Genomic DNA, 19634 nt, shown 5'->3' with positions numbered 1-19634 from the left:
GATCTCATTTTCCATACATTGCTCACGTTCTTTTGCAGCATGGCTAAAACATACTCTCTGGAACCATACCGCTTTGTTTCAAATTGCACTCTGACATCGAGTGTCAGAAGCTAGTTAACTTCAATATTTTTCCTTCTATTAAACAGGAATAAAATATCACTTACAGTGCTCGGAAAAATATTTGAGAAAAAGTACCATATAATATTGACTAATTTTATTAAAATAACTAGAAATGGGGTTGGAGAGATGGCTCAGTAGTTAAGAACCTTGGCTGCTCTTACAGAGACTGGGGTTTAATTCCCAGTACCCACATGGCAGCTCCCAAGCCCCTAAACTCCAATTCCAGGAATCTGCCAACCTCTTCTGGCCTTTGTAGCACAAGGCTTGCACATGGTACCCACAGGCATGGGTACAAAACACCCATATCCACGTAAATAAAAATAAATAAATCTAAAACAAATTGGAAGAATTGATTAGTTCCTTAAATAAGTACCAAAATCCGGAAATCAATTTTGCACTTTTTAATCAAGTATCTTAAACAAAAATGACCTGGGCCCAGGAAGACCACAATCCAGTAATTCCTCATGAGGACTAATCAAGAAGATCGTGAGTTTAAGGCCAGGTTGGGCTACATTCTTTAATCTTGCCTCAAAAAACCAAAATAAGAGTTGGGGACATGGCTCTGTTGGTAGAGTACATGCTTGCCTAGCCCATACAAAGTCCTGGGTTTTGTCCCCAACATTACATAAAAGACAAGATGTTGCAGATCTGTAACTTCAACACTTAGCAAGTCCAGAGAACTAGAAGTTCACGGTCATCTGCAAAACCAATGAAAGCAACTGATGACTTTCAGAAAAAAGGGACCAACAAAATAGCTCAAGGGTAAAGATGCCTGTATTGTTCATGATCTGAGTTGAATTCCCATGACATATATGATGGAAGAAAGGAACCAACTTCCACAGTTGTCCCCTGACCTCCACACACGTGTCCTGGCATGTATCCACACACAAAAATAAGTAAGTAATAAATGTAAAAAAGTTTAGAGACAGGACAACAAAAGCACAGTGACCTGTAGCTACTAAGCTGTCTGTCAACACTGTCTTTGCACTACCCTCTTTTAGGCAGCACTAACCCAAGAGCAAAAGCAGTCACAGGTAATAGAATAACAAGCCAAGGGAAGCGTCTTGCCAAAAAGGGCTCTTAGTTGGTCTCAGATGTCTGGAAACTTAATTTTTTTCTTCTGAGTCATGAGGCAAGAAACACTCCTCTCTCTCACTGATGAGATGTTCTACTCTATATCTACAGTCGCATTTGTGGGTAACCATCTACTGTCTTCCATCTGACTCTAAAACTCTTGGCAGACAAAACTGTAAAACTGTGTCCCATTCATCTCTAAATAGTTCACATATGGAAGGTGCTTCTTATATACTTTTAACAAGAATTAAGAATTAAGATTCCTTCTTCCAGGACTTGGAGAGATGCCCTAGTGATTTAGAGCATTTGCTGCTCTTACAGAGGGTACAGGTTCAAATCTTAGCACCCATGAGAGGCAGCTTATATCTCTGGATTCAGGAGAGTCAATGCCTTCTTCTAGTCCCCATGACACTTGCAGACACATACACACTTGAATAAAAAAAAAATGGTTTTGGGGTTGGGGATTTAGCTCAGCGGTAAAGCACTTGCCTAGCAAACGCAAGGCCCTGGGTTCGGTCCCCAGCTCCGAAAAAAAGAAAAAAGAAAAAAAAAATGGTTTTTTCGAGACAAGGTAGTCCTGGCTGTCCTGGAACATGCTCTGTGGACCAGGCTGGCACTCAAGCGATCTACCTTCCTCTGCCTCCCAAGTGCTGAGATGTACGTGGGACATCAAGTGTGTGCCACTGTACCACCTAGCATAGGAATAAAACTTAGGGCTGGAGAGATGGCTCAGAGGGTACGAGCGCTGGCTGCTCTTCCAGAGGTCCTGAGTTCAGTGCCTAGCAACCACATGGTGGCTCACAGCCATCTGTAATGGGATCTGATGCCCTCTTTTGGTAATACAGGTGTATATGCAAACAGAGCACTCATATATGTAAATTAAATATACAAATCTTAAAAAAAAAATTCTTCCTATTATATCTGTAACTCAAGAAAAATAAGGGTACTATTTTTTTTCAAATAGTGTACTTCTTGGGAAGACTAGAACTACATACCCAGGGTCAATAAGTGAAACCAAAGAAAACCAAATAGTCTTCTGGCTATTAATTCACTGACATTTCTGTGGGACGACATGTAAGTATAGTATACTAATTATATTTGGGTGCTTTCAAACAGAATGATCCAATGACAATTCTTTAAAATAATGCATACATTGTGAATACTTCTCTCTACATAAGCACAGTAACAATGGGACTGGAGAGATGGCACAGCAGTTAACAGAACCTGTCAGGTGCTGGAACCAACTTAACTCCAGTTCCAAGGGACCCAATGACCTCTTCTGCCTTTTGTGGGCACCTGCATGTAGATATATAGAAACAGAAAAACCCTTTTGAGAGTCTCACTCTGTAGCCTTGGCTGGCATGGAGCTCACTATGTAGAGCAGGCTGGAGATCCACCTGTCTTCCATGTGTTGGGACTAAAGGCGTATAGCATCACACCTGGCCCATGATTTAAAAAGAAAAATAACAACACAACAGACCTTTATATTATAGAAACACAGTTATTTCCACAAAGAGAAGAAAACAACACACTGGATATGCTGGTAGCCTATAGAGACTCTGTTTCCAGGCCACTGCAAACTTCAAAACTACCCATCCCACTGCAACATCCCACAAACACAAGTTCATCAAGCTAGCTTCAACCTGACAAACAAATGCTGCTTTGAAAAAAAAAAAATATACACACACACACCACATACATATACACACACATACACACACACACACACACACACACACACACATATATGGCAAACTCTCCCAAGAGTTCATTTGAGACAGACAGACAGACACACACACACACACACACACACACACACACACACACACACACACACACACACACACACACACACACACACTTACTTCCTTTGAGACAAGCTATCACCGACTGTGGAGTTCTGGCGGACTGGAAATCAAATCCAAGTCCCTACACATAGACTTAGCTTCCAAGTGTATTTTAAAGCAATACTGTGAGCCAGGCTTAGTGGTGCCCACCTTTAATCTCAGTGCTCAAGAGGTAGAAACTTGATCTCTCTGAGTTCAAAGTCAGCCTGATCTATACAGTAAATTCCAGGATAGCTAAGGCTACACAGAGAGAGCCTGTCTTAAAAAACCACAAAAAAACAAACAAACAAAATCCCTACTAACTTTTCAATAAAATCCCACTGCCATCTATATAACCATAATTGTTTTTGGAAAACATGTTAACCTATAATATAGAGCAAGTTTTTTTTTCTTTTTTTTTTTTTTTCCCCGGTGCTGGGTATTTAACCCAGGCCCTTGCGCTTGCTAGGCAAGCTCTCTACCACTGAGCCAAATCCCCAACCCCAATATAGAGCAAGTTTTAAGCAAGCCTGAAACACATCAGTCTGACTCCAAAAAAATTTCAATTAACTAAGAAAAAAGCCATGTCACAAATGGAATGAGGGAGATGTTTCTTGCCTCAATGCTACATACAATTTTTAAAATATTTCCTGACACAGAAACATACATCGGATGTGTTAAAAAAAAATAACTCATACAATTTTACATGTCCTAGTATCATTAGTTAGAAGGGGAAAAAAAGGAAAAAAATCAGAACAGTATTAGCTGATAAATTTTTGTATAATACTGTACTGTATTTTCCATAAATTATATTGACAGAAAGATACTTAATAAGTCATCCTTTTCTATTTTATGGTTATATTACAACAGTAGGGCAAACAATTCTTTTGTAATATGCTTTGCCCTAAAAATCTTCAACTCTTAACAAAATCATCCAGTCCCAAAAATTTACATAATAATGGTGTTAAATTCTTTAAGATGCTGCTCACAAGACACAAAGGCTGAGCCTCCACAATAGACAAACACTCAGAGACAAAAGACTCCTAATTAGTGCCTTAGAGTCTGAGCTAAAGACCCGGTGAGAAGCAGTAAAGAAGTCAAGACTTCTAAAATCCAGAAGCTATGAGAATAGGCTGAGCTCCCCCAGTACCTGGAAGTCAGATGAAATTAACAATAGAAAACAAGAAAACACAGTAGAGTTAGTTCACAGTAGGTAGTCCTTAAACAAGCATTTGCTTCTAAAGACCTCAAGTCTAGTTGCTTTGCAGGACACTGTAGAAGACAAACGCTCCAGTCAGCAGACCCACAATACTGTCATGTGCTAGTTACCTGACTGAGCTACTAGGTTCACTAGTGCTAGTACTAGCACAACGCCTGACCAAGTTAAATATACAAGCTATTATGTTGTGACCAGAACACAATGGGATTCATGGAAAAGATTACTCAAAAAGTATCTCCAAGGGCACTTTCACTAATTCCTTTCTTCTTCTCTTTAGGTATTAAGAGATGACTCCAGTACTCACCTAGAGTCATTCATTTCTGCCTTCTGTTGTTTGTTTGATTAGTCAAGTACAGCACTAAGAGAGGGTATGACAAGTTCAGTCTGTGACTAACTGCAACCAATTAACTCACTACTTTTGGGCTAGCCAAGTTTTTTTGAGGTTTTAAACTTCTAAGAGACTATAGTCTGAGTCACCTCAGTCTTGCCTCTTTGAGCCTCAAACCTCTTAAAAAGTAAGGTGTCACTGCCAAAGACGCAGAGTGGAAAACTTAGTTCTATTCTTACAAATGCTAACCCATTATAAAGTCTGTCAAAGAAACTCTCTCCCGGGCCACTCACCCACCCCTTTACTGAAAGGTCCCAGATTTAAGGGCATTTCATCATGTTTCTATTTTTAAATAACACGCACTTTCAACCAAGAATTTAAAATCAATGCCTGGAGACACGGCTCAGCAGTTAAGAGCACCGACTGCTTTTCGAGAGGTCCTGAGTTCAATTCCCAGCAACCACATGGTGGCTCCCAACCATCTGTAATGAGATCTGATGCCCTCTTCTGGTGTGTCTGAGGACAGCAGTGTACTCACATACATAAAATAAGTAAATTTTTAAAAATTAAATACTAATGGGTTATAAATTAATACAACCACTTACACTGGCTTGTGAAGTTGAAAATAACGTATATGACATCCAAATATATGCAAATCTTCACAGTAGCACTGATATGTATAAACTAGAAGCAATTTAGAAGTTTACCAATGTAAGATAGAAAACTTAATGAAATATCCACAAGACAATACAGAAATGAACATCAACTACCACAGCTGCACAAAACAGGGAAACACAATAATAAACTAAGCTCGGGAGGCATAGGTAGGGAGATAGCCTATGAGTTCAAGGCCAGCCTGGTCTACAAGGTGAGTTCCAGAAAAGCCAGACGTAACATATTAAGATCCTGTCTCAAAAACAATAATCATAATGTGTATTTACATGGAATTCAAAACAAAAGCTATGCCTTAGAGATACAAAGGTGGTTAAATACAAAGACAAGCCTATCCAGCTGAAGAGATTGTTCAGCAGTAGTTTGCCCACTGGCTGCTCTTCAAGAGACCCTGAGTTTGATACCCAAATAACAGCACACAACAGGCTCTAACTCCAGTCCCAAGGGATCTAACACCCTAATCTCTTCTAGTTTTAAAGACATTGCATGAAATGGTGTACAGACATATATGCACATAAAACACCCATAGACATGAGAGAGAGAGAGAGAGAGAGAGAGAGAGAGAATACGAGATTGAGATTATTGAGATTGTTATTCGAATCAGAATAAGTTTGTCTCCAAGAACTGAAACACTAATGAGAGGGAAGGGGTTGATGACATTCTATTTCTTAGAGGCAGTTACACTAATCCGAACTGTAAACAGGGTGTAAGTATTTTGACAACTTTAAGGCGGGTGTTACAGTGTGCTTGTATAGCATACACAAACCTCGGGGTTTGATCTGCAACCCACACAGAATGGATCTGTGGGCAGCACACCTATAATCCCAACACCAGGGACTGTAGAGGCAAGAGGCATGACCAGAAGTTCCATGACCATGTTCTACTGCAACAGGTCAGAATTTCTAAAACGTAGTCTCAAAGAAAAAAAGAACCAGCTTTCTAACACATCTCATCCACCTATAGTTATTAAACCTTAGTGAGGGTAAAGAACCATTTCTTTCCCCCTTTGAAGATTGCAAAAATTTACATCTTTTTCTTCATGCAACCAAGTCAATTTAAAAAGACAAATCACAACCCAGAACCAGAGCAGTTGTTTAGTGTAAAGCGCATGCTTAGCATGTGCAAGACTCTACGTTCAATCCTCTGCACCAAACAACAGACAGACAGAAAACCTGCTAAAAACAGAAATTACAGTACAGCATTATAGGGAAAATAGTGAAGCTAAGAGAGGACTTACACTTGGAACTAAATCCAAGAGAGCAAAGTAAAGAACAGGTGTTCACGTAACACACCTCACTCTGAGGCCAATTCAGAAATATTCACAGAAAAAGCGTGGCCATTTAAAAAGCACAGAGGTAAGAAGCAAGGCACACCAAGTACAAACCACTACTGATTAAAAGCATGCAAGTTTATAGGTAGACATCCTTGATTTTGAAGCTGCTATGAAAGAGAACAGCCACACCCAAAGTCCCTAACTGGGTTTTGATTTGTGTTGTTTTTGATTTTTCAAGTAACTCAAATTCACAACAACATTCACAACAAAATTCAACTGTTCCTTGAGGTTTTGTTTGAAACATTAACACAAGCTTTTGTAAACAGATGTGAACTTTGTATTTGTAAGTTCTTGGAGAAGTATAAAACCCAGAGAACTAGAAGTTATCTACCATGTAAATAATACTAGTTGATGGAAACACTGTTTCTGTTTTTTTAAAAAAAGGCAATCCAGAATAAATAAAGCTTAAATGGTATAAAAAGTTTATAAACACATTGTCAACAAACAGACAGATTTTGTTGTTGTATTGTTTCTGTTGTTCTGGAAAGCCATTTAGGTTCTTAGTTGATGCTTTGCAATGTTAATCCTGAATGTTCCATTGATTTGATTTTAAGGACCGTTGCCTGATGAACAAATACAGTTTCCCTCATCAGCGGTTTTCTAGTAAGTAGCAGTATCTGGCAGACAACACCAAGAATGAATGACAAAATTTGTAAAATGTCAGTATTACCAAAGGGTTGGGGTAACGGACTGCACACATACTTCCAGCGATGAATGATTTTTAACTCACCAGTCACCATGTTGCATGTATGTCTGCTGCTTGTCCTGAGTTCTTAAGACTTCTAACATTCTGAAGAAGATAGAACAAAGAAGTTCCTTCCATCTTCAGCCTCTTTTTAAGTTTTAACTTTGTTCTTAAAAAAATACAGTATATTTTTAAAAAGTCATTACTACCCAATTTGACTGCTACTAAAAGCAACAATCCTTTTAGCTTGCTTTCTCTCAACTTTAATGTAAGAAAACTGTAAAATAAACTAGCAGATGTTTTGTCTTAGAAAAAAAGAGCTGCGTATTCTCCATCACAAACCTAGAATTTCCTAGACAGCAGATCACAGCACTGGAACAAAATGTTTTTTAAAAAAAATGCTGAGAAGGACTTCAGTTACACAGATTTTATAGTGACACAGGCATATTTTAGAATTTTCTGTTGGATATTTTAGAATTTACAAAGAAAAAAAAGGCAAAGCACTGATCAAGTTAATCAAGGTTAAGAACCAGCCCTTATCCAGAACAGAAAAAGCAAGCCCCTCCCACCCACGCGGGGGTGACAAAAAAAAAAAAAAAAAAGGCTGCATTTAAGTAAGGATTTAAAGCGGAATTTTAGAGCTCGGAGGGTTTGATACCATACACATAGGAGGATCTCTTTCCGGAGCGCACAGAGGTGACGTGTATCAACTGCGCTTATGGAGGAATTGGTCTCTAATGGAAGAAAAGCGGGGCCTTGTAATGTTAACCTTCTCTCCTCGGCACAATGCACCAGTACAAGGTAAGGAAACCCATTGGGGACCCAATGCCCTCTCGGGCCAATAGGACTCGGTTTCCCAAGCAGAGTAGCACCCTCCCCAAGCACCCACCCAGTACATGGGCCTCGCTTAAGTAACAGCATTCTTCGGTTAGTACGAGCAATCCTGTCCGCCTCACGGAGGAGCAGAGCCGCAAGCCAGACCGCAAAGCCGCTATGTTTCTCCGCAGACCTAGGCCACCGCTGCCCCGGACGTCACGAGGGCAAGGGCCCAACCCTCAACCTTCCCCACTCAGCAAGCCGGTCGTCAGCCAGGCCGCCGACCCTCCTCTCGGAAGGGGCGTTCTGCGCGTACTCCGGACAGCGCGAGCAACCAAACCAACAGCAGGGCGCGCGCCACAAAACTGGGGGTCGCGGGGAGGCGCGCGCCCCGGAAGCCGTTCTAGCCCACGGGCCACAGCTGAGAGCCAACGGGAACGCGCACGTCGAGCGGCTACGCGCAACGGGAGGACCGCACAGCGCGCGCGTTACCGCGCGGAAAAAAAAAAACACGCTCTTGCGCGCGCGCCTCTGCGCGCACTCGTGCGCCGCGCCCACCCAAACCTCAGGCTCGCCCCTCCCCCACCCGCGGGGCGGAGGCACGCGAGCCGAGGGACGTTCTCCGTACCGAAGCCGCCCCGAGGTCGCCTGGGCCCAGCGGCAGCGGCCCGCCCGCCCCCGCCCGCCGTTGTGTGGGGTGGGCCTGCTGCCCCAGACCCACAGCCTTGCTGCATTCCCGCCCTCACCAGAGCCCTCACCCGGCGACGTCACCGCCGCCGCTGCCTCCGCTCTACCCTCCGGCCCCGCTTCACCGCCCGGGGCCTCAGTTCTGCCGCCGCTGCTCCAAGACCGACAGGATTTTCTCCTCACAGCTCCCTGGGCGCCATCTTACATTCAACCCTCACGGCCAATGGGAGCCGAATGCCTCTCTCGCGAGAGTCGAAGCGCCGGATCCCGCGAGAGCTGCCGCTCAGACTTAAAGGGAACGCTTCGGACTTAGAGGGAGACTGCTGGAGCTGAGAGCGTACCCCTCGTTGTGGGAAGGAGCACCACGCCCATTGACACCCCTCCATGCGGGGCGGAGCTTAGGCCTGGGGTTCAGTATCTCGGGGGTATTTTGCCCCTGTCCTAGGTTTACAAGCGTGCTTCTTGAACCCACCTACGGTGTCCCGCTAGCGCCTCCTCTAGTTGCACAGTTCCACGCGAGGCGGGGCCGGGCCTAGCTCAGCCTCGTGGTTAAGGTGGCCCCCTCTCAAACCCCTAAGCTGGGCCCAACTTTAACAATTGTACCGCCTCTGGGAAACGCTCAGGGTGGTGATGTACTTCCTGGAAAAAACAGCTTCAGGAACACCCACCATCAGCTATCATCTGAGATAAGTTCACCAGTCAGGTCCACCTTAAAGCGGGCCTTGGGTAGCCTAGTGTTTGTATACAGGGAAAATGTGCAAGGCTTTAAAGCTGCAGGCACTCACCTACAGCCTCACCAGCGGTTCACAGCAACCCAGAAAGCCTTCAGCCTGTGGGTAGACCTTTGTGCCTTCTGCACTTGTTCCTGTCCTAGCAAACTCTCATCTTCAAACTCCTCAGAAGTCAGTTTCTGAGACAGAGTCCAACCTAAGAGCTGGTATGGTCAGGAATCCCATCTCAGCACTGTTAATAGGAATCCAGGGAGTCTTCTGGGGCCTCCAAACTTGAAAGGCCACAGCAGCATTTATACTTTAGTTAACTATGCTTAAATAGTAGGTTTTGTTCTGAATGATCATACAGGGGATCATGTGTCTCTTGATCCGACTAGCCAGAGAGACACAAAACTAGATCCTTCCATAGGGCTGATAACTGCAATAGCATGTCTGGGGCTCCCAGGTTCATATAGGAAGTGCTGACCTAATGGCAGCCATGCACCTGTCTTTAAGAACCAGGAAGTGCAGTAGTGATTTTGTGACTGGCTGTCTTCTGGGGAAGCCATTCTTCCAGATTATGTATGAGAGCTGCCACTGCCAGCTCGCAAACCATGTCTCCAAGGTCCTCAGATACTAGAAAGACAAACAACATAGAGACTGCAGGGGGATTTAATTATTCTTTATTGAAATGGAGTGTGGGGTGGTAAGGGCACCCCCAGCCTCCAGAATGAGGTAGGGCCACATGTATTCAGTTCATACTTTGCCTGGGTCTTCTTTTAGTGTGACTGTTCGGTTGAAGACAATCTGAAAGGCAGTGGAAGAAAAATGACCAACGGCCCAGAAGCAGCCCTCTTGCCCTTCATCACCAAGGAGGTGAGGTATCATGGTTCTCAATAACTCTGTAATATCAGATAAAGGACTAGATAACTGTGCTGTGCCTTAGTTTCATGAGAATTATGACAAACTCTAAGCATGCCTGCTACTTTGAAGAATAAAAACGTTAGGGCCGGGGCTGGAGATGGCTCAGTGATTGAGAGCACTGATTGCTCTTTCAGAAGAGGTCCCGAGTTTAATCTCATTACAGTTGGCTCACAACCATCTGTAATGGGATCTGATGCCCTCTTGTGGTGTGTCTGAAGACAGCAACAGTGTACTCAAAGTAAATCTTAAAAAAAAAAGTTAGAGCCCTAGAGCCCTGTAACATTTTGTGCATGGACTTAACTGAAAAGTAATGCATGACGATCCCTCCCTCCTTATTTGGAGAAGGCTAAGGGGAGGTAGGGAGAGTGTTTATCAGCTGCCACCATCAGTACTGCCAAGGTGGAGGGATGTGAATTAAGCACCTGTCCTTGATGGCTATCCGGATCCACAGAGAAGTACCCAAGGCGCTCAAACTGGAACTTGTCAAAGGGCTTTGCCAAAGCCACAGAGCAGTCCACCAACGCTCCTTTAACCACTTGTAGTGATGCCTGCAGACAGAGAATCCAAGTGGCTATCCAGCTCAAAAGCCCACCACCCTCATCTCACATTCCAGAGCCTACCGGGTTCAAGTCACTTAGGAATCCACCAGGCACTTCGACAGGGTCTTCAGGGTTCTTGTGCTGGAATCTGGAGACAGGGTGAAAATCAGGCCCTGCTAGACAGCCACAACAAGCAATTCCCATCTTGTGACTGTCCCAATGCTAGTTAAGTTCACTCACAGTCGCTCATAGAGGCGAATCTCACACACCAGAGGCTGTGACACCCAGTGAATAAAGGCCTTGGGCTTCTCTCCAGCATCAGCTCGTCTACAGGTCACCTCCAAGCATTCCACACAGCCACTGGAGCCCTAGAAGTGAGGAAGATGTTGTCAGACCAGGGACCAACATGATGACTATTGGCTCCACACAAGCTTGGCCCCAGCAGGCACTGTACAAAAAGACTGCAGCTGTCTCTTACCCTGACAACATGCTGCAGTTCAATGACGTAACCAGTGTGTCTCAGGCCCACAGGCTGGCCCCAGGCTAGGCGCTTATAGCCTGGTTCTGACTCCTAGAGAAAAGGAGCTGCAAAGATCATCCAAGAGCAAGGCTTCTCCCAACCCCATGTTTGTCAGGGATTGGCTCATGTAAAGCAGGAAGGAGATGGCTATTAAAACCAGACATAGCAGTAAACACCATTTACCTCCTTAAAGTCCGTTCTCTCAATGAAGACACTGGAAGCAAAAGGAACCTGGTGGAAGCCCTTGGTCTCATCAGCTGGGAAGTTTGGCACTCGGATGTCCAAGGGCTACAGCAGGAGACAGATAACTGTTATCCCAGATACTGGGCATACACACACACACACACACACACACACACACACACACACACACACACACACACACACGCTGAGGTAGACCCACCTTGGGAGCAGGAAAGTTAGTGATGACAACTTGTAGTGGCTCTAGCACAGCCATGGCACGCGGGGCTGTGTCATTCAGCACGTCGCGCACACAGGCTTCCAGAAGATGAGGTTCCATTGTGGTCTGTGCCACTGTGACCCCCACCTGTCAGGAAAACTCATCAGTCATAGCCATAATTACAAACCGCCACACTTAGTCCGCTTTCACCCACTAAGCCTACTGAATTATACCCGAGCACAGAAGTTGTTGATGGCCTCAGGTGGAAAACCCCGTCGTCGTAGGGCAGTAAGCGTGAAGAGCCGTGGATCATCCCAGTCCCTGAGGATAAGAGGGAGGTCAGAAAACCTCTAAGAGCACATGCAGAGCACATGCCACTAGAGCTGCAACCTCTGGGAACCCAGTGACCACACCTACCGAACAGCACCAGCTGCCACAAGCTGGAGAATCTTCCGCTTTGAGACAACAGCATAGTGCAGATTGAGGCGGCCATATTCCCACTGGACAGGGCAATAGACATCCAGTGCATTACACAACCAAAAGTAGGAAGACCGTCTAAGATGGAAGAAAATGGTTAGAACTAGCCATCCGCAAGGTCAGAAAGAGACCACAGAAAGGCATGAGGGCCAGCAAAGAGGTTCAGTGGGTAAAGACACTTAATGCCAACTCTGGAGAATCAAGCTGGGTCCCTGGAACCTACCTGGCGGAAGGATAAAGCTGACTTCCACAAGTTGTCCTCTGAACTCGACATACACTAAGGCACATGCACACACACACACTCTCTCTCGAATCCCCCTAGCTCTACCCACTACATAACCTCAGCCTCCTCACCGAGCCTGGAATTCCTTGGTACACAGTGAGTGGGTGATGTGCTCGATGGAATCACAGAGACAGTGTGTGTAGTCGTAGGTGGGGTAGATGCACCTGTGAAGCATAGGCAGCCGAGTCCGCCAACCAGTCCCTCTGCCATAATCCACAGCCCTGCTACCTCACCACCCCTCCCATGCCAACGCATACCATTTATCCCCTGTGCGATGGTGTGGCGTATACTTGACTCGATAGGCCACAGGGTCCATCTTTCCATCTTCCATCACCAACTTCATTCGAAGCGTGGCCTCACCCTCCGCAAATTTGCCCTTTCGCATTGCCTGAGGAGAACAGGAGCTCAGGCTATCTCTAAACACAGGAGCATCTCATCCTTGGCACACTGGCCTACACAAACCAAGCTGCCTTTCTGGGACCCCACCTCAAAGAGCAGCAAGGATTCCTCAATAGGCCGGTCTCTCCATGGCGAAGGTAAAGGGTTATGGCCTTTGAGCTCTTCCCCTCTCTGATGACACACATAAGCTTGACCCCTGGGAAGACGAGACATGAATGTGCAGGTGGTCCATGATCTGGTCAGCTAACCAGGCTCAGTATTACGGGCAAACATTACCTACGGATCAGTTCCACAGCCCAGGCATACAACTGGTCAAAATAGTCAGAAGCATATGTCACTTTGTAAGGTGTGTAACCTGGAGTGATAGAGCATAGTATGAACAGCCAGCAAGAAACACTGACTGGCAAAGCCATGGCCCACAAAAGAGATCCACTCCCGACCACCTCTGCCCAGGCCTCAACCCAGCCATACCCAGCCAGGTCACCATGTCATAAATAGCAGTAAAGAATTTCGCTTCTTCCTTCTCAGGGTTGGTGTCATCAAAACGCAGAAAACAAATACCGTTGTTGGCCTAAAAGAGTTAAGAGGACCACATCCATCAACCCTATAGTCCACACCATCAGCCACACACTCTCAGATCTCCAGCTTATCAAAATGCAGCCAATGAGATAGTTCAGCAGATAAAAGTAGTAGACACAAGCCTAATAACCTGAGATTCTCAAAGGCTATCACGGAAAGAGCCAACTCCCCAAGGTTTGTCTTTGACATCCACATATGTGCAACAGCATGAGTGCTTGCACACACAAATACCATTTTTCTTCCAGATGTATGTGTTTTTTCAGAGTGTTTTGCCTACATGTATGTGCTCACACCACGTATGTGTGCTGTACCCTCAGAGGTCAGAAGAAGGTATCAGAAGAAAATATCCCCTAACACTGGAGTATGGACACTTACAAGCTACCATATGGGTGAGAACTGAACTAAGACTAATTGCAAGGCAACAATTGGTCTTAACCACTGAGCCACCTTTTCAGCCCCCAGGACTACTTTTTAAATTGTCTTTTGATGACCACCAAAAAATAAATTGAAAAGTTAAAGAAATGTATCTTCCATGGGGCCTACAGGAATTTACCTCTAATCCCAGCGCTTGGGAAGCAGAGGCACGTGATCTCTACAATTCCAGGCCATCTGGACTATACAGTGAAACCCTACCTAAAGAACCACTTTAGTTTTTTCCCATAAACCCGGTATTTCCTGCCGAGACCTCTTTTTTTTTTTTTTTTTTTTTTTTTGGTTCTTTTTTTTTCGGAGCTGGGGACCCAACCCAGGGCCTTGCGCTTCCTAGGTAAGCGCCTACCACTGAGCTAAATCCCTGCCCCTCCCCCAAGACCTCTTATATGTAATTTTCCTCTAGAGGCTCTGCCATCAGCTACAAAAGGCAAGACAAAAATATACCTTTCTGGAATGCAGTCGTAGGAGTAGTCAGTGATCATATCACTCGCCAGGGACCTAGACACATGCTTACCTTGGCATAACCAAAGTTGAAATTGATGGCTTTGGCATGTCCAATATGCAGGATTCCATTGGGCTCTGGGGGAAACCGGGTTCGTACCTAGAAAAGGAATTTAATAAAAGCAATGAGACCAGAGTTCAGATCACCGAGGGTGGCCATGGGAATGGATGACAAGGCAGCCTAGGCACTCAAGCAAGGGTCCGCCTGGCCACATCCCTACACACCTGTCCCCCAGTGATCTCCAGGTGCTGCTTTAGCAGATCCATGGTATGTGGCGTGGTCACATAGCCTGGTGTCTTGTAGTTCTCACCTGCCAGAACAAATCTGATGAGCAGGCTGTCAGCCCAGGATCCTGACTCTATAGGCCTGGCTCCAATGCCACTCAACAGCCCACCCCAGAGCTTCAAGGTCCGCCCCCCATACCTGGTTTATGAAACTTCAGGGCCTCCCCCCGGAGCTGCTCCATTAGAGACAGGGTCTGGCCAGCCACTTCACCTGCAGGAAAGAAATCAGGAACTTTGTCTTCTGGTTTTTGTTTTCCTTTTTGATTTTTCAAGACGGTTTCTCTGTATAGCCCTGGCTGTCCTGGAACTCACTCTGGAGACTAGGCTGGCAACAAAACCAAAAATCCACTTGCCTCTGCCCCCCAAGTGCTGGGACTAACGGTGTGCACCCCCAATGACCAGCTCTTGTCTTCTAGATACCATACCTACTCGGGAAAATATCCATGACTGCTATTTATATCCTAAAACTGGGTCTGAGGTGACCTCTCTCCTCCAATTCCCGGAGAGAAAAGCTATGAGCCAAACTTCTCAGGCCTCTAAGCAAAGGAAATGAAGGAAACTGCAGGAATCCCAATCTTGAGACTACAGGGAGGGCCGGAGAAGCCTGTATGTAAGGCCCTTCAGCTAGAATGCCCAGAAGTCCGGAGCTGAGTGGAATAGGAACCTCAGGGTCCTCACCGTTCTCCACCACATCTTTTGCTGTCTTCCTGTCTGTTTCTTCCAGCCGTGCCTTTGCCACCTAAGAAAAGCACAGAAATTGCATCATTCATTCTGGGAAAAGTTGCTGATGAAATGGGTTCAGACACTCCCTTCTCCAGCTGTAAGTCTCTCTCTCTATTTCACCCCCAGTTATCTTGGACAACTCCTAGCCTCACCTTGGGCTTCTTCTCCAGATCAGCTTCCATTTTGGGCCCCAGCAGGTGGAGGACCTAAGCAGATAGATACCAGAGACAAGGGTGTCTTCTCTCAAGAATCTCCTGATGGAGTCCTTCCCCACCAACCAAGGGCTTCCAGGCCTTTCTGCTGGCCAGCCTACCCATCCCATCCTGATCTATCTCATCACGTTTTGTTGTTTGACATGGGATCTTACATTGTAGCCTTGGCTGGTTTGGAACTCACTATGTAGACCAGGCTAGAACTCACTGAGATCCACCTGCCTCTGCCAAGCTGGCTTCTTTACATGTTTCTACTGGTCTTGAATACTTTTCCTTTCTGAGGACTTACCCTGGGCCCAGAAAGGAGCTGCTGCCATTTACAGAGAAATAATATGGGCCCAGCATCACGATCAACAATCTACCTCAGTCATTTGTCCTCTTGTGATCACTTGCCAGCATATCGATAAAGGCCACATCATGCACTTGTGAGAAGAGGAAAGAGCTTCACAATAAAGTGATTCACCCTCACAAGTCAGGTGCTACCCCCTCCACACTGGGCTTTACTTTCTCTGTCAGAATAAGGACAGGGTTTCTTTCCCTTTATCCTTGTAGCTCATACCCACCATACGTAGCGAGGTACCCACCTGCATATCCACTTCGTTCTTGATCATTTTGCCGTCTGCCCATCTGAGCGCAGCCCGAGCCTCTCCTAAGAGTATGGATATAAGAAGCTGCAAGGAGGGAAAATGGGGTACATCTTCCCCTCCTCAAGGAAGGCCCAGCTGACACAGGGATCAGAACCTTGGCGTGGCCAGAACACCAGCAAGGTGTTCCTTGCTCACCCTGCCATCTCTCTTTCCATATATGCCCAAAATGGAAGAAACAGCCAAAATGATAAAACTGCAAGTAACTCCCTGCCCCAGATTCTACTCACCCATTAACAGCCCCATGTTGAAACGGTACCGTTCCACTAAGAGCTGGGGACGATGCCTATTTATGGTGGCCTCCACCTGCAGAAAGAAAGCCAAACCATATGGTTCCCGAATGCCTCTTCAGAAACATTCTCGAGACCAACACGCTCCCTCTAGCTCTGGGTAGGGAAGTTACACCACTCTTCTGCAGAGTCAGATACCTGCAGGAAGGACTTACAGCTTCCTCAATCTGCTCTGGTGTCACCACCACACCGACACCACATTCCTGCTCGAAGTCCTTGGTATCAATGGGATCCAGGGGATGACTCCGAACATATTCAAGAGCAGCTGAAAAAGGAAAAGCAACTAACTGAACAAAGTCAGCTCCAAGAAGTGGATAGATAGAGCCTGAGTACCATGAAAACGTAACTATTTTGTTTACTAAGATACCTAAGAGGTTAGGCCCTGACACCATTGGAAAGAAGCCTGAGACCATAGAAAAGGGAAGCATGTGTTCTGAAGCAGGCTTCTCTTTGTGGTAATTCTCCGATCCATACCAGATCTCTCCCTCCACGCCCCAGGGCCTGTCCAGAACCTGATGTCCAGAAAGCAACTGGGGAACTTGACAGAAAAAGCAAACAGAAGTCTTGGTAAGGGAGAGATTGAAGGTGGATTTGTAAAACAGGCAGGGGTCTCACCGCTCAGCTGGAGCTCAGTGTGGATCTTCTTATTGGCTATATAGCCCACAAGGAAAGAAAGACGCCGAGTATCCCTGAGTCGGGAGGCCAAGCCATATAGCAGGGTCCCAGTAGCCTTGTCGATGGTAGACCCTAGAGTCTGCTGTGCCTGGAGTCAGGGAAAAAGACCCATCCCCAGTGAGTTAGGATGAAACACTTTAAAGTGTTTTCCTCTTCCCACAAGGCAAGAGCGGGACACCCGGAGCAAATCAGGATCTGGACCCAGTCCCACGTTGCTCTGGAGCACAGCAGGCAGCTAAGGCCAAGGGGAAAGGGACTCGCACCTGGGTCGCCGCCTCGCGCAGCTGAGTGCTCAGAGCCGCGTTCTTGAGAGTCTCGCGGGCCTTGTTTTCGCTAAGGCCAAGGCCGGTGAACAGCGCCAGCGAATCCGGAGTAGCCATAGCAGGGACACCGGAAACCAAAAGAAACTTTGGGGCCCATCTGCACAGCGACCTTTGCTCATTGACCAATAAGAGTACGAAGCTTTGAAGCGAACCAATGGTGGCCTTCCTCAGCGAAAGGGGCGGGGCCCGCCAACTAGTCAACGCCATTTATGAGCCGGAGAGCGACCGGACCGGCTTTTCCGGGCAGTTAGCTTCCGCCTTCCCGGTTCTAAGCGGTTGGCAGGGTTGGGTCCTTGAGACTTTAGAAAATTTGCCTTGGGCAAGGAAAGGGAAACTGTTTAGCAACAAAGCTGCGGGTAGACTCAGGCGTGGCCTCTTCTCTCTCAGCCCTAGGAATCCGACTCTATCTGTTGTCGGAGAGTACAAGTGAGTTCCGGTCGCGTTTTTCAACGTCACAGCTTTGGAGTTGTCATGGAAACAAATAAAATGGTCCAGATCACCGTAGAAAATGTATAAAATGGCCTATCTAGGGACCACATAAACTTGGTGCTTTTTAGGTGCGTACTAGGGCACAGCAAGGAGAGAGAAGGGAAAGACCAGGAGCGACTTCATAGGAAGTTGTTATTTCTTTAAAATCTCATGTGAACCAGATGCACAACATGCCACAGGCAGCATTGATTGGACCAAGTGGGTAACCAAAACAAACCTGTTGAGGTTTCTGGGGGTAGTAAGAGGCAGGTGTTCCGGAGTGGGATACATTGTTGCTGGGAAAGACTTTGTATAGGTCTTTAATTCCAGAGGCAGAAACAGATGAATTTCCTGAGTTCAAGCCCATCTGGGCAACATAATGAGACTCTGTCTCAAAAATAAATTAATTAATATAAATAAGATACATTGTTTACACATATGAAATTGTCAAGGAATAGATAAAAGATATTCTGGGAGCTGGAGAGATGGCTCAGCGTTTAAGAAGAGCACTGGCTGCTCTTCCAGAGAACCTGGATACAATTGCTGGCACCAAGGAAGTGGTTGAAATATATGTATTGCCTGTAGCAGGTGAACTAAAGCCCTCCTCTGGTTTCTACAGGTACTGGGCCCATAAATGGTGCAGAGACACACAGGCAAAACACTCACACACATAAATATTTTTGGTTTTGGTTTTGACACAGGGATTCTCTGTGTAGTACTGGCTGTGCTGGAACTCACTGGGTAGACCAGACTGTTCCCGAACTCAGAGATTTATCTGCCTCTGCCTCCCAAGTGCTAGAATTAAAGGCATGTGCCACTTACCACCTGGAGGCAAAATGAATTTTTAACGAAAAATATCATTAAAAATAAAAAAAATGCTTGTGCTAGAGAGATGGCTGAGAGCTTAAGAGCATTGGCCACTCTTCCAGAGGTCCTGAGTTCAATTCTGAGCAATCATGTGGTGGCTCACAACAGTCTATAATATCTGGTGCTGCCTTCTGATGGGCAGGCATACATGCAGACAGAACATTATACATAATAAATAAATCTTTAGGGGTTGGGGATTTAGCTCAGTGGTAGAGCGCTTGCCTAGCAAGCACAAGGCCCTGGGTTCGGTCCCCAGCTCCGAAAAAAAGAAAAGAAAATAAATAAATAAATAAATCTTTAAAAAATAAAAGATACCTCATTTTAAAAAGAGAAATCTTGTGCCAAGTCCAGTGTAGTGGACTTCCCCTGAAAACTGGACAACGATAAAAATTTGGAGGCTAGCCTGGACAACATAGGAATACCTGTCTCAAAACACAAAGGGTTAGTGAGTGGCTCAGCATGTAAAGGCATTTGTGCACAAGCCTGACAAACTGGGTTCTACATCTCTAGATCACATACATAGTGGCAGGAGAGAACTGACTCACACTACTGCATGAGGACACACACACACACACTTTTATATTTTCAAATTCAATTAATAACTGCTCATGGTCTTGGAAAAG

General features: G+C 45.7%; 2 protein-coding genes across 10 annotated transcripts in view; both read right to left on the bottom strand.

Annotated features, from left to right (window-relative positions):
- Qrich1 (glutamine rich 1) overlaps positions 1 to 9052 on the bottom strand; it is a 39154-nt gene extending 30102 nt beyond the window's left edge. For 2 of the 9 annotated variants that reach the window (XM_032910644.1, XM_032910636.1), the window contains exons 1-2: positions 8147 to 8491; positions 7303 to 7362 (exon numbers count right to left, since the gene is read on the bottom strand). The gene's annotated coding sequence lies outside the window, so the exon portion shown is untranslated. Of the gene's footprint in view, positions 1 to 2346; positions 2491 to 7302; positions 7427 to 8146; positions 8492 to 8819 lie in introns of those variants that run through there. The other 7 variants (XM_032910640.1, XM_032910639.1, XM_032910638.1 and 4 more) reach the window with 7 other exon arrangements.
- A 1085-nt stretch (positions 9053 to 10137) lies between these two features.
- On the bottom strand, positions 10138 to 18084 carry Qars1 (glutaminyl-tRNA synthetase 1). Its single transcript, XM_032910645.1, has 24 exons — positions 17617 to 18084; positions 17294 to 17441; positions 16834 to 16943; positions 16619 to 16694; positions 16329 to 16393; positions 15685 to 15738; positions 15488 to 15548; positions 14949 to 15020; positions 14750 to 14835; positions 14538 to 14624; positions 13484 to 13583; positions 13289 to 13367; positions 13100 to 13208; positions 12871 to 13001; positions 12685 to 12777; positions 12271 to 12408; positions 12087 to 12174; positions 11857 to 12000; positions 11637 to 11741; positions 11412 to 11504; positions 11174 to 11301; positions 11015 to 11081; positions 10817 to 10942; positions 10138 to 10277 (listed from the first exon to the last, which is right to left on the bottom strand). Exons 1-24 carry the CDS (start codon positions 17881 to 17883, stop codon positions 10227 to 10229), a joined length of 2478 nt encoding a protein of 825 aa, XP_032766536.1. The 5' UTR covers positions 17884 to 18084; the 3' UTR covers positions 10138 to 10226.
- Positions 18085 to 19634: the final 1550 nt, after the last annotated feature.

Source organism: Rattus rattus, chromosome 8, assembly GCF_011064425.1.
Source record: "Rattus rattus isolate New Zealand chromosome 8, Rrattus_CSIRO_v1, whole genome shotgun sequence".
NCBI classification, from domain to species: Eukaryota; Metazoa; Chordata; class Mammalia; order Rodentia; family Muridae; genus Rattus; species Rattus rattus.
Note: the sequence above shows the minus strand (reverse complement) of the source record. Positions and strands in the feature narration are given on the sequence as shown.

Bases quoted from the DNA above. Each gene is read 5' to 3' on its own strand.
- Qars1 (XM_032910645.1), bottom strand. From the start codon at position 17,883: ATGGCGTTGACTAGTTGGCGGGCCCCGCCCCTTTCGCTGAGGAAGGCC. The intron at 11,742-11,856 runs GTGGGTCTACCT...CTCCTGCTGTAG, and splicing joins CTAACTTTCCTGCTCCCAAG to CCCTTGGACATCCGAGTGCC. The intron at 10,943-11,014 runs GTAGGCTCTGGA...CTCTGTCTGCAG, and splicing joins TCCTAAGTGACTTGAACCCG to GCATCACTACAAGTGGTTAA.